The following is a 14,701-nucleotide window of genomic DNA, read 5'->3' on the forward strand; positions in this document are numbered from 1 at the left end:
TTTGACTAAGAATTTCCTTTATTTTACTGGAGGGTGAGACACTCCATGCATCCACAGAAATTATACTATTACTGCTAGTTTTAAGTGCACTTTATGTGATTTTTAATGAACTGCATGATGATATGCAGTTGTCTAAAACCTTGTGAGTTAATAATTTTCTTGTAAGAATAGAATATGCAATTTTGTATGGTATAAGTATATATTATATTTAAGATACAGTAATTTAAAGTTCACAGTCTTTAAAATCAAAGAAGGTCTTCTTTTTTTGTTCAGTGCTTCATAGTTTTGCCAGTGTTTTATTTTCCACATGTCAAAGGAAGAATTAAACAATTTAGAAAATTCAGCATCAAATATTACAGAACTGAAAACTACTAGACAATCTTTTCAAAAGTAAGAATTCTAACAGTGCATTGAAATTTACTTGCAGTCAGCTGCACTGAAAAGAAGTAGCAAGAAAACCTTGTGAACTCATTTCAAAACCTAAAAGCAGCAGTTATTTTTTTAAAAGCCAGCAGTGTTATAAAAAACTCAACCTTAAGGAAAACATGTTCCTTGAGACTTAACTCTCCCTTGACTTTACCAGCTTCCCTGGGAGTTTTGACATACCTCTTCCTTTCCCATGGCCAGTGCCTACAGGTACAATGATCCTTGTTTAAGGAGTTATTCTTTAAAACTTGGTAAGGAAAAAAAAAATAATCTAGCAAAACCAGAATGTATTCTGTTTATCAGAAAAAGTACTAGCTTGGCTCTCTGATGCAGATAGGGAAAGAAAGTACAGTACTTAAAGGGAAGGTGTTGAATGTAGGAAGGAGGTACAGTCCTCTTTCCTGGCTCAGCAGTAGGCACGCTGATGGGAGTATTGATTAACCACACCATGGATCCCAGGGTAGGGATCCATCCACCCCAGGGGTGGGGGGGATGACAACAACCAACCAACCCACAAAAATCCCCAACAAACAAACTCCAAAGGGTCCAAATTAAGTAGCATTCTTGTGAAGAGTCTTGCACCAACATTGCTGTTCAGCCTCTTCTGTTAAGCTCTTGGCATTTCTCAAGATAGTAGAGAAGAACAAAATATTACTACAATATCAACATGTTACAGAAATTACCTTCTGCGAAGAAATCTGCCTACACTGGTTCACTGGATTAAAAAAAAAAAAAAAAATCTTAGTTTGTAAATTTTTTCCAGGATCACAAGAAAATCCAGCTGGAAGGGGCCTCAGAAGGTCTCTAGTCCAACCTGCTGCTCAAAGCAGGGTCAGCTCTGAGTTCAAACCAGGTTTCTCAAGGCTTTATCCAGTTGGGTCTTGAGAGCTCTCAAGGATGGAGACTGCACAGCCCCTCTTGGCAACTTGTTCCACTGCCTGACTGTCCTTGTGGGGTGAATTTTTTCCTTATATACAGGCTGAAACTCTTTTTTATTTGAATTTATGCCATTGTCTCTTGTCCTTCTACCATACATCATTGCAGAGCCTGGCCCTGTCTCCTCGATTTTCATGCAGATTTTGGAAGGCTGCTATTACATCACCCCAAAGCCTCCTCTTCTCCTGACTGAACAAACCCAGTTTCCTCAGCCTCTCAATGTCAAAGTTTAAAAAAGTTCATTCTCAGTAAGGGTAATGCAAATTCAAGCATTTATTACAGATGCAATGACACCTACAGCAACAGTCTAAATAAAACAAAACAAGTGGACATTACTTGTGTGGCACTGTTCTCTCTGAATGCTACTGGAAATTATATGGAATTAAACCCTATTCATATACCAGGAAATTTTCTGTGCTTACTAAGAGCGTTTTATCAAATATTGTGTGAAATGCTGTAATAGGCAAACTGAACTAGCAATAGCTGTGTACCTACTGAGAAGTCATATGCTGCACTTCATTAATGCATCAGGTATACTCTAAAATAAAACCTGAAACAAACTGCAGACCTCAAGGGAAGAAGGTAAATGAGTAACTCTGTTGGATGGGTATCATGACATTAGTTTGTAATAACAGTAATAAACTATGGGCCAAGATGCACTGAAGACAGGTGGGTAAAACTTCTTAATAATTTTAAAGACAGTTGCAATTATTTAGTTCACATTAACTCTTTTGGATAATTTGATATACATAGGGCAAATTTAGGCCTTTCCATAAGCATAACATTGGATTTTCATCTGCAATAGCATATGGTAGTATTTGCTAAATCGCTGTTCTACAACAGGTGCCCTATTTTATGAGGTAACATTACCTGTCCCTTTAATGTATAAAGTCATAAAGTAATGACATTGTTTCCAAGGCAAATGGGGCCACCCACTCGCTTCATCCAATGTAAGAATTGGAGGTACAAGCTGCAAGCATGTAAGTGACTATGAATAACAAATCAGGGTCACATACTACTTTGATTTACGCCTGAGTATCACCAAAGTTCAGACACTGAAGATGAAGGCTGTCCATTTAATCTCTACATTACAGCCATTGTGGCAGTTGGATAGCCACAATTTATTATCAAAAGCCACAATCAATATTGAGTGGCTTGAGCTCATAGAAGCTTATCTAGCACTGTGGAGTACATAATATGTCACTGTAGTGACATGAAGATGCCAGCCCTCACACACGCGGTTTAAGAAGTCGAATTGTGAAATTTCTCCAAACAGAAGTTACCCCTCAGCTCCTGAAGGTCTGGCCTCCAAACCTACAAATAATCTGCCATTCACTATACACTCAGCTACGACTACTCATTTAAGAAAATGGCATAAGGAAGTAATGAAAATAATGTCTGTTCTGATTCTTTAGCATGGTCAGACCAAATAAATTGTTTTAAAATGGCTGGACATCTATCAAGTTAAACCAAGGATATGGCCTATGGACTGGTTTAGCAAGGTATCAACTGTGTTAAAGCTACCTAATGATTTTGCAATCTTCTTTTTTACCTATGACTTTGCAGCAGATTTCAATACTCAGTTTCTAAGGGAAAAATCAGAATATTCACTGGATCACACAATGCTAAGAGTGCACTGCCTGTCAGTAAAAATCAGTACAATAAGTGGACAAGGCAGGACTGTATAAACCAGAGGTCTAATTCATTTCTTATACATAACACTCCTTCAAAAAAAACAGAGGAGGAGAGTTGAGGTTGGGCTAGAAATGGTTCAAGGAGAAAGGGAGGGTTATGACTAAAACCAGGAAACTGTGAAGGCAGAGATGAAGGAATAAGGAACTGTAATAATGCTGTTGCTTACTGATACCTTTATAAGCATATTAGGTTTTGCATAACTATAGTGATAACCAAATGGTAATTTTCTGCACTTTTGACACATGCTCTACAAATACACAGTGACAGCCACAACCCTGAAGACCTTACAGGCTGAACAGATGAAGCAAATAAAGGGCGAAAGGCTCAGACAGAACTGACATGCTGAAGGCTACACCACTCGCAAGTGACAAGAGTGTACTTTTACTGCTGTAGCTATTGCTTCATGCTGTCTTTTCTACAGTAAAACTATAAAGCAAAGTTAGCTTTTGCACAGGTGAGAAGAACCCAGTGAGATGTCAGCCTGCTTTGAGCAAACAGGCAGGTAGGTCTGTGGCTTGCCTGCTACTTGTTTTTTGCATGGACACACCAGGACATTACTCCTAGGTGCTGCATAACACCCAGGAGACCGGGTATGACCCTCTTTCCTAGACACACAACAGGCAAGACAAAATTGATGTAAAACATGACAGCCTGCCTCACTCCTTGATATACTTGCATTCTGTCCCTAAGCATTCAGGCAGGGGGCAGCTGGTTAGGTATTCTCCCTGAGCAGTTTCAGATCAGTTTTCTGCCAAGGCAGGTCTGCCACTCTCCAGCTGCAGAAAGTACAAATGGGACTAAATCAGAGCCTCCTGAGGGACCTCCAGAGCACTCACCCATTCCAGCGCTGCCACCCATTGCTCTACCCACCCAGGAGTGATGAATGCTGAAGGGAGTAACTCTTGTCATTGGTGACAGAGGGAAGCTGGGGAGACACCCGACAGTCACATACCTGTTGTGCCCGTATTCCATCTGCTGTAGTTAACCAAGGAGAGCAAATAACTCAGTCTTGTTTTTCCTCAGCTGTTAACTTTGGCATTAGGCTAAGGCTGTGCAGTTCACAGTCAGCCCAGCACAGACCTCCTTCAAAACCCAGCAATTGTTCTTAGTGCAGCTGTTTCACAAGGTATAAAGTTGCGGTGATGTTCCCTCAGTCTAAGTGAACAGCACCGTGCTATCTCCATGCCCTTTGTCTTGACAAGGAATACTTCTTTTTAATCCCCAGATTAGCCTCACTAAGCAGAGGAACATAAACACGACATTTATAAAAGGACACAGATGCTCATCTCTCACGTTAGTGTTCACTACCGACAATTCCTCTACTATTACTTAAAGTTATTTCTGAAATTACTCAAAACCTCTATATACACATCACAGGCTTTTAGCCATAGTCTATTTTAGTACAATGGCAGACATAAGACCTATAATAAATTCATAGGCATAAAAAGGTATGATGCCTGCCAGGAGACCATACCCATTGCAGAGATATTTTTTTTTTCTCTTTTTAATCATTTAAGAGTTCTATGTGACAAATAAAAGGCAAGAAATCCTCCCCCCCCCCCAGAGGATTATACACCTTCCCTTCCCCCGCTTCCCCCTCCCGACTCATCGTATCTTCACACACACCATCTGCAATGAAAGACCACGGGAAGAGGTAGCATCACACACATCCTGCTTCTGAATCTCGAACAATACATCTCTCGGGGGCAGATTCTCCCTCGCAAAGCATAAGTAACAAGTAAGAGCATTAAAATCCGAGAATACAAATCAGAAAGCCACCGCTTCCCTTGTCTGCCCAGGAAAAGTCCCTCTGCGAGTACCGCATCCCCCGCGGGACGGACGAGGGGCTTCGGGCGGGAGACCCGCCCCGCTTACCTTGCTCATGCTGGCGACGGGCGCTTCCGTGCCGCGGCGGCGCGGGCTCTCGGGGTAGCCGCTGGCTCGGGCTCGGGCAGCGCTGCGGAGCCCCGCGGCTCTCCCCCGGCGCGGCGGCGCTGCGCGGGCTCAGGGCCGGCCGATCCGCCTGCGGGCGCCGCCGGGGCCGCTGCTGCCGCCGCTGCTGCCGCTGCCGCTGCTTGCGGGCTCCGATTGCATCAGCGGGCGAGGGCGGCGCGCACGCCGGGCGCCGCCGGGGAAAGCGGCGAGGGGCTGCGGGCCGCCCCGCCTGGCTCCTCCCGCCGGGGGGCACCTCGCGCCGGGCCGCCCCGCCGCCGCCCGCCCCGCTCCGCTCCGCTCCGCTCCCGCCTCGCCCGGGGACACCGGCAGCGCCCCAGCCCGCCGCCCGCACCTACCGCAGGGGCGGGCGGGCTTGGAGGGCAGCCGTGGCTCGCCCGCAAAATGGCCCCGCGCCAGGCGCTGCGCCCACCGAGCAGAGGCAATTACGTGCTTTTACTGTAACTTATGCTGATGGCGACATGTTCTTCTTACCCCTCCCTTAGCAAGCGTTCAGAAACTCATCATTTTCAGTCTCTGAGTCATTTCCTCCTGCTTACATCCAAGCTGTCTGACACACCAAACACCTCGCCGTTTATCCCTCCCATCGCTAGGAAGCCCTGCGTCTCTCTCGCTGCAGGGCAGGCTGTCCCCAGGCCCCCCACCGCTACGTGCACAGCTTGTGCTGGCTCCCCCAGCACTGCACTGGCAGCAGGAGAGGCCCACACAACCCACTTACTTGGCGCTGGCCGGGATTGCCAGATGTTTCACAATGGGGCTCTGGGTCCTCCCCCCGCTAACCAGTGCCTAGTCCTGCTGAAGTCCATGTAGCTGCACCTTCACAGCTCTTCAGACTTCAGCTGCCACCCTACAGCCCGCTGGCTGTGCTACTGTCTCTCTGTCTGTGGCAGGCAGGTGACCAGCACCCCAGGACAAAAGAATAAACATCAGAGACCAGTCCAGTCTGTTACTGCTACTGGTGCTACTGCTAGTGAAACCATATAGTAGTTGTACAACAAAAAAGTGAATTTTTAAGAGAAAATCCTGGTGTAACCACAGCGTAATGTTCACAGTGTGCTTACGTTCATCTTTACTGATTTTACGGTTAAGTCATTTCTTCCTATCCTACTATTTTTGTAAATGTTTTTCCCCTTCTGATCTTGCGGGGAGTAAGTAGTTGTAGGAAGCTGTTTCATCTCAATGCTACTGTCCAAAGTGTCAGGTTCTGCTTTGCATGATATATGTGAATTATTCTCTCTTGAATAGTGTCAGAGATTGGTTAGAGTAACAAAAGTAGATCTCTGTTCCTGCCACTCTTGAGCCAGATAAGAAAGTGCTATTTAATGGAATTAAAAAAATTTGGATTCCAAAGAAATGCTGGTAAATGATGTTACCCAAATTGAAAGTTCACGTTTCAGTGATGTTAGTGGCTATTTAGGAGAGAGGAAAGATGGACCAAAAAAAGGAGACAGGGAAGGCAGCAAAGAAGCACCAGACAGATACAATTCATCATCAGTGAATTAGTTCATAGTGCTCATGAGAGCAATTCAATCCATTCACAATAAATTGTCTTCATACTACAACCACAACATGGGAACAACCATACTGGGTCAGGCCAAAGGTCCATTTAATTCAATATCCTGTGTCTGAGAGGCATCAATAACGATGTGTACAAAAGAGTTACAAGAACAGAAGAAGCACATAGGAGCACTTTCCTGATCAGTTCTTTTAGCCTCAAGGGATTTGTGCCACAGCAGTTTCCTGAAAGATTGATTCTTTAGGCTTAACAGTTCTTCATGGATTTTTGTTCTATTCATTTAACTGTTTCTTGAGTGCATGTAAAATTTGGCATCTGTAAGATTTTGTGCTAATGAGTTCCACAATTTAGCTGTGCTCTGTGGAAAAATACGTTAATTTTGTTTTATTTTGAACTTACCACTTAGGAATTCCACATCATGCTCCCTTCTTCTGATACCATCAGACTTGTAAACAAACATCAATGAAGATCAAAATATTCATCCCCTCTATGTAATTTGTGATTATGCAGGCTACTGTTGAATCTTCTGTCAGCCATCTCTCCTTTTTCCAGATAAGTCCTTATCTTTTTCGCCTTGATATAAAGACAGTTTTCATACCCTTGATCATCTTTGATTTAAGATGGGGACATGAACTACACAAAACTCTCAAAATGCAGGTCACCATATTTAAATTTGCTTTTTCCCCCTCTGTTTCTTTTCCTAATAATGCTTGGTGTTCTGTTTCCTAATTTGACTGTTTCTGAGCACTAAACTGAACTGATATTTTTTACAAACTATCTGGTTCCAAGATTACTCCTGAAAGGTAACAGGTCATTCATAACCCATCACTGTTCACATAAATCTAGGAAATTTTTTTTGCAACTCTTTGCAGATAGCTCTAGTCTGGCTGAATTTTTTAACACCATTACCCTGAAGATCCTAATCTCATCAGCAAACTCCATCCTTTCTCTATTTGCCTTCATTTGCCTATCATTTTCTTAACTGCACAGTTTAACTTAACTGTTTCTTATCTTTGAACCTGTTAATGAGAGCAAACATAAAAACACCCTTCTTATGGGAGCTTGTTTTCTAGGAGCCTTTGGTAAAGCACCTGGTCACCTTCTTTAGAAATCCAAGTAGATTGTCTCAATTGGACCTCTACTGTGTGCACATTCATTGAATCCTTCAGAGAAGTTTCTAGATAGGCAGGTCAGGATTTCCTTTCAGAAAAGTCATGTTCAGTCTGCCCCTCAATGTGATACTTATCCATGTATCTTTTTGCATTCCCTATTACAAGTTCTACAGTTTCTCCAGATTTACTTCAGTATCCTGGATCCCTCTAGAACAAAAGCTGTTTCAATGCAGTTTTACTGTTTCAAGACCTTAATTTCCCAGTCTGAACAGTATTGTGCTGTGAGTCCTTTTTCTTTCTAAGTACTATGGATCATGCTCCACCGCAGAGATCCATTCCAAGTTATCCTCAAACTACTGCCAACTATTAAGGTACAGAGCCCATAAGTAAGAAACAGAAGGAAAGGAAAGGGAAAGGAGAGGTGTTACCTGAACTACAGGGGATTTGTGCATAGCCAAGTTATCTAGGATATATATTAAACCCAGATCTTTTTATTGATAGCCAAGCTGACCCTGAACTCACAAATAAAAATCGGAAAAAGAAGACCAAAGCTCAGAGAAGCTACAGAACTTACCTCAAAACATGCATCTCGCTGCAACACCCCAAAACCTGAAAATTGTCATTAGTAAATGTGCCATACAGACACATTTTTGTAGTGTTGGCTTGCATTACCTCAGTCTAGTTGCACTTCTTTATGTAACACTCCAGAAGTTATAATGTAAGGGAAGTTGACTTTACCTCTGCTGATTCAATCAGTTGCATTGATCCATCAGTAAGAACATACACTTTCCATATTCTGAATATCTCATTTTCATAAAACTGGCCATTGTTCATTTCTGTACTAGATTTTCCATTAATGCAAAGCATTCTGTGAACGCTTGACAGCACTGTTAAACTTTAGAAGTTTTAATGAGTGAGTTTTTCACAGATATGAGAGAACTAGGTAATTTATATGCTTCAAGTCCAAAGTATTTCCAGAAGTTCTAGAGATTCACAGGGTGAACAGGAGTTGTGACACCTGGGGCCCTTGGGGGCTGATTAAGTTTGTAGAGTGGCCACAAAACCTTGTGATTAGTATGTTCCATTCCTTTTGCTGATCTTCACAGAAGCCATGTAAAAGAGCACAGCATTCCTTCTGTTTGCTCCGGGCTCATGAGTGGAATTTTTGCAGAGGACCAAAGGGGTTTCAGTCATGCATATTACCCAAACCAGAACTGAATAAACTCATATTTTAGCCACAGAAATATGAGGAACTACTGTTGGGAAAATGAAAAAACTCTATGATATAAAGCCAAATGGGGAATTTTGAAAGAGGCAGCTTGTATAATTCCATAATTCTACAAGGAATGAAGGGCAGAAGCCCATAGCTTGGTACACTCTCAAAGGTTTCCTGTTATAAATGCCAATCTGCTTGAAGAAGATAACGTGAATATGGGTAGAAACCAGTTTTTTCATTTAAGAGAAAGCTGGGATTCTGACATTTTTTCCCTTCTGAAAGGGAATGAAAACTTCCTGTAGTAAAATGTGGGGAAAGCAATTCTGATTCAATCAAAAGATCTCATTTCTACAAAATCTGTGTTTCAGTTTGATTTCAATCTTTACACATTTTCAAAGCTTTTTGTAACATAAGCCCTTTTGAAATGTGTTCCAAAGCTATTTAAAAAAAAATCACAAAAAAGTATCTCTTCCAAAAATATCAGAATGTTATGTTTTGTTCTTTCTGAAATATTCTGTTTCTAGTCAGCTTTTGTACTAAAACTCAGTCTTTCTTATTTTCTACAACTGCATGAAAGTGCATTAGCACAAATATTTAAAATAAGGAAACGTCAACTTTCATCAAATATATTCTTCAGGGAAAGCCTGTGACTGATTTCAGTCACAAAACTAAAACTTTTCAGAACAAATAAGAAGGTAATTGCCTTGCAGAACTGGGAATACTGATGTGAAAAGTTTTTAAAGTGAGGGAAAGAAAAACCTTTGGATGAGAATCAGGTTGGTGGTGTAGAAATTTCCTAACAGAAAGAAAAAAGCAAATATTATACGTGTATATATTTGTGTTCGTATACATACAAAATATTAGGATAAGATAATTTCTAAAATTACTTCAGAGAAGGACAGGTCATTTAAAGTCTTGTCATTTTGGTCTCCAACAGAATGATGTGAGATAATAAGCTTTGTACATAGAGAGCAATGGTTGCAATTGCTAGTTTCCTTTTGGAACAATATACAAACATAATGCAACCTTTCATTTTGGAAAAGGAGAAGAAATAGTTAGGATTCTTTGTAGAAACAGAAAGATGAAGGCATAGTGGCCTCTCCTGTAGTCACAGGCACATGTTACCTCACAGAGGGTCTCGAGTGAGATGCAAGGTTTCAGTGGATGTTATTTTCAGAAAGCAAGATCTTTTTGTGGCAGCACCTCCTCCTGGTGCTCATTTGCTCGTTTCCATCCTCATGCCATTTTCCCACCTCCTTGGACATGCCAGCTCTGCTGTGTGCAGGCTCTGCTGTTAAATGGATTAATAGAATGATCTGGGTTTAAAAACCGAGATAAAAAGCATGGGAGTAGAAAGTAATTGCAGATGCTAAAGGGCGGGAAGCATCTAAGCTGGCACCCTCACAAAGAAGTACAGTCTGCATAATTACACTCTCAGAAAGAAACATTAAAAAACTAGAGTCCTGAGAAAAGATAAAGGGGAAGCAGCCCCACAACACCTGGAAACCATAAAAACCCTAAGAAAAAGGCTTGAAAGGAAAAGGCGCGCATGTGTGAGGGTAATCGGAACCAAATAAACACGAAGTCTTCTGCCCTTTAATTCCCACCTGCTCAGGAAACAGCATTTTATGCATTTTTCCTAAATATGCACTTTGTGAATGTGTCACTTATTTCTGTCCTGAGAGGCAACAGAAACATTACGTTCTGGGAATTAACCAAGAACAGTTTGTTTCCAACATTTTGTCCAGATTTGTGTTTTCCAGCCACCCCCACGCTCCTCTCCTTTGCCTCCTCAGCAGTGGTGGGGCAGGGCAGGGGTGGCACAGGACCCCTCCCCACCGGCCTCTTCCAGAAGGTTCCCAGGGGCAGCACCTGCTTCGCCTCAGCACTGCCCGCCCCACAGTCCCACCAGAACAGGGCTGGCTTCCTTCACGCCCCAGAAGGTGAGGTGTCAATCGTGCTTCTGAAGCAAACCCTTCAAAAGGTGTTTAAAATGTGTTTAGGTGCACCAGGGGTGGGAATGGGGGCACAGGGAGATGCTGCAGGTGGCAGCAGCACCTCAGAGGCCGAGGCAGAGCCCCTGAGGCAGAGCCCCCCTCAGCTGGCTCCATCTGAGGCTTTAGCACCTGGGCCTGTGAATCCAGAGCTCTACCAAAACCAGCCCACTCCTTCACCTTTTGTGGGAAGGGCCATTGTTCCTCACCAGCCCATTTTCCCCATCCAAGGTAACTCTCAAGATTTCATAACTGCTAAATTGTTTCTTTCTCCCCCGCTCAGGCCTGCTTAAAAACTGACAGAAAGGTAAGAGAAGGGAAACACTTGATATTTTGTGCTGTTTTTTCTGGGAGGGTAAGAAAGTTGAGGATAATTCTCCACGTAGGTTCACGGAATCATTGAATCGTTCAGGTGAGAAAAGACCTTTAAGATCATCAAGTCCAACCATTAACCTAGCACTGCCAAGTCCATCACTAAATCATGTCCCTACAAATGGCATCTACACATCCTTTAAACACCTCCAGGGATGGTGACTCAGCCACTACCCTGGGCAGCCTGTTCCAGTGCTTAAGCACCCTTTTGATGAGGAAATTTTCCCTAATATCTGATCTAAACATCCCCTGGCCCAACTCGAGGCCATTTCCTCTTGTCCTGTCACTAGTTACTTGGGAGAAGAGACTGACAGCCACCGCGCTACAACCTTCTCTCAGGTAGCTGTAGAGAGTGTTAAGGTTTGCCCTGAGCCTCCTTTCCTCCAGGCTAAACCACCCCAGTTCCTTCAGCTGCTCCTCACCAGACTTGTGCTGCAGACCCGTCGCCAGCTCTGTTGCCCTTCTCTGGGTGTGCAGCGTTGGATGATGGTTAATGCCAGGCCACCTGGAAGATTTGCTGCTGAACCGCCTTTCAATATGAAAACTAAATATTGAAAGACTGACCTAATGTGCTTTTTTTTTTTTTTTTTTGGTGGTGTAAAACAGTTTAGACCAAAAATGCCCTTTATTTCAAAGCAGTAGAATTAAATTGTGGAAGTCTGTGTGCAATCTTGATTTCTCTGACGTGACTGGGAGAGGTTTTGAGAACCTGGAGAAAAGGAGGCAGCTGGGCTGTGGCGAGTGGTAAACCCGCTTTCCCCCCCTCCAGGTTACAGCTCGGCGGCTTCAAACCCTGCCAGGCGGTGAGGGGCCGGCGCGGTGTTCAGTGTTTCAGCATGAGCGGCTCCATGACAAGCTCGACATCCCCTTCGTGTTCCAGAGACGCACCGCGGTTCCCCAGTCTACGCTACATCAAGCTTAAACAGACGCCAGACCTGCACAACAAACCAGCCAGAAAATGTCAAGACATTTTCCAGGTCGCGCTTACCGGCTACAGGACCCCGAACCGCTGGCCCGTCGGGTGGCTGACTCGAAAAGGGGACAACGCGGCCACACAGGGACACCGCCGCGGGGTGCCCGGTCCCCGGCCTCGCAGGCGGGCAGGGATCGCGGCCGGGCGCCGCCGCCGCCCCGCGCCCTCCGCTCCCTCGCGGCTCCCCCTGGCGGCCGCCGGGTGACGGCCCCCCCGCCGGCGGCAGGGCCACCTCGGGCCCCAGCTGAGGGTCCAGGCCAGGCTCCGCGCAGAGGAACACGAAGAGGTTGTGGGTCAGCTGCGTTTTGCCCGTGGTCAGCTACACGGTCAGTTCGTGGTGCAGGAGGACAGTTCCCAGTTACAGAATCACACAACGGCTGGGTTGGAAGGGGCTTTAAGGATCATCCAGCTCCAACCCCTCTGCCATGGGGGCAGGAACACCTTCCGCTAGACCAGGTCCTTCCGCTACACCAGGTCACTCAAAGCCCCATCCAGCCTGGCCTTGAACACTTCCAGGGATGGGGCAGCCACAACGTCTCTGAGCAACATGTTCCAGTGCCTCACCACCCTTGCAGTAAAGAATTTATTCTTGATTATCTAAACTTTATCTACCCTCTTTCAGTTTAAAGCCATTCCCCCTTGTCCTATCGCTACAGGCCCTTGTAAAAAGTCCCACTCCAGCTTCCCTGTTTTAAACATCTTGGCTCCTGGATCTCAATGAGTTCTACACCCCTGTACCAAACAGCAGGTTAAACACTGCTGCCCCTTTCAGTGGAGAAATTCCTGCAAGTCAGCAAGGAACCCAATGCTTTTATGAGTTTTCAGCACTATCTACAATAAGATACTTCAAATCTATATATCTTCATAAGAAATTCATTACATCCCCAAGCAAAGTGGTACCACTACTTTGATCAAAAATGGTATCTGCTAGAAAGTATACAGGAATGCAGATGCTTTTCAGCAAGTACGCCTCTAGACACACACTACTTCAGCAGGTAAACTAGACACATCAATGACTGCAAAAACCCACATAAATACATTTATATAAATAGATTTTGAGCAGTATCTCAATTATCCATCATAACTTAGTTTGGAAAAATGAATTCCACACCAAGTTACTCCCCATCAGTCCTGTCTTTTTTCTGTAAATGGTTATGTATTATATGCTAAAGCATCCTCCTCAAATAGTTGTGCTGAAATTAGGTTTGGTGAAGGGTTACAGCTGCAGAATCAGTTTGTTGGACTAAGCACAAGATTCAAGCCTTCTGAAAGATGCTTTAACATGCCAAGACCAATACTAGAGGGGTAAAGCTTAGAACAAATGGGCCACAAAGGCCAGATTCTGCTGGGTCAGTCAGTCTGGTAATGGCACGCTATCGCTGTCACAGCTGGTAACAGCAATCTGAAGGGTAGAAGTAACAGCCAAAGCAAGCTAGGACACGGCAGCCAGACACACAAGACAGGAGTCCAAGGGTTGGCAGTGACATCTGAAGAGACAGCTGGGAGACATAACACTACATTTGGTTTAGGGACATGGACTCTATTTTCCAGCCTGATAAATCAAGCAAACCAAAAGGCAACAACCGAGCCTGTACCTTGAAATCCGGCAGGGAAACAATTTTAAAGTAACCCAGTAAAACCTTGACTTTCACACCTACCACACAGATGAGATACCTTTCTTTACAATGTGTTTAACACAGACTATAAACTAATGGGGTAGCACACTGTGTGAAATAACAAAGTCAAAGTATTCCTGGTTAATAAATGGCGACTGCTTACTAAAAGTAACTGGCCACGAGCTGCATACAGATTAACATTATACCTCCCACAGTTTAACAAATGTAGCTAGATGTAGCTGGGATTTTTCCCCTTTAAATTAGGAATAATTTATTTGGAACTCTTAGAATAGAACCAGCTTTAGTAAAAGTTAACCGAGAGGCTGGAACTAAGGTTTTAGGGCATTAATTAGCACATAGCACCAAAACACCTCACCAACCAATTAAAATCCCTGCTTTGCTGTTCCACTCCCTTTGACAGAATCCTCAACAGTAGACTGCAAGCTTGCAGAGCACCACAGAACAGTAAATCTGCTTATCGGGCCACTCTAGGCCAGAGAGAACACACACTCTATCCTTGAACTAAACTGAAAGCACAGGGGCTAGAACCTGCTCTAAGTTCTAGACACGTACCCTTTTTCTCCTAAAGTTTCACAGCTACTTCCTCAGAACGGAAAGGAGGTAGTTTAATAAAGAAACTACTTCCCACATTTTGATGTGATGTTTTTGAAACTGGAACCTGAATAACTAGGGGGATGTTTGTATAAAAGGTTTATTGTAAGAAAAAGAGGAAACCTTTCCATTTAAAATTAATCAAAGACACTATTTACTATGAAAGTCACAACAGTGCAAGATAACCAGGCAGTAACAGCATGCACTCCCCAACCTTTGAAAAGGAAAACTTGTCAAAGCACTTTCTTCAAAGGTGCACATAAAGAAACACAAAGACAAG

At 43.8% G+C, this 14,701-nt stretch overlaps 1 protein-coding gene across 4 annotated transcripts in view; it reads right to left on the minus strand.

Moving 5' to 3' along the window:
• BCAT1 (branched chain amino acid transaminase 1) overlaps nucleotides 1–5,621 on the minus strand; it is a 67,281-nt gene extending 61,660 nt beyond the window's left edge. The window contains exon 1 of one of the 4 annotated variants that reach the window (XM_027797395.2): nucleotides 4,933–5,621. In XM_027797395.2, the coding sequence (XP_027653196.1) occupies nucleotides 4,933–4,941 (9 nt within the window). In that variant the 5' untranslated portion in view covers nucleotides 4,942–5,621. Of the gene's footprint in view, nucleotides 1–4,009; nucleotides 4,224–4,683; nucleotides 4,753–4,932 lie in introns of those variants that run through there. The other 3 variants (XM_027797396.2, XM_055711856.1, XM_027797397.2) reach the window with 3 other exon arrangements.
• Nucleotides 5,622–14,701: the final 9,080 nt, after the last annotated feature.

The sequence above is a fragment of the Falco cherrug genome, chromosome 5, assembly GCF_023634085.1.
Source record: "Falco cherrug isolate bFalChe1 chromosome 5, bFalChe1.pri, whole genome shotgun sequence".
NCBI classification, from domain to species: Eukaryota; Metazoa; Chordata; class Aves; order Falconiformes; family Falconidae; genus Falco; species Falco cherrug.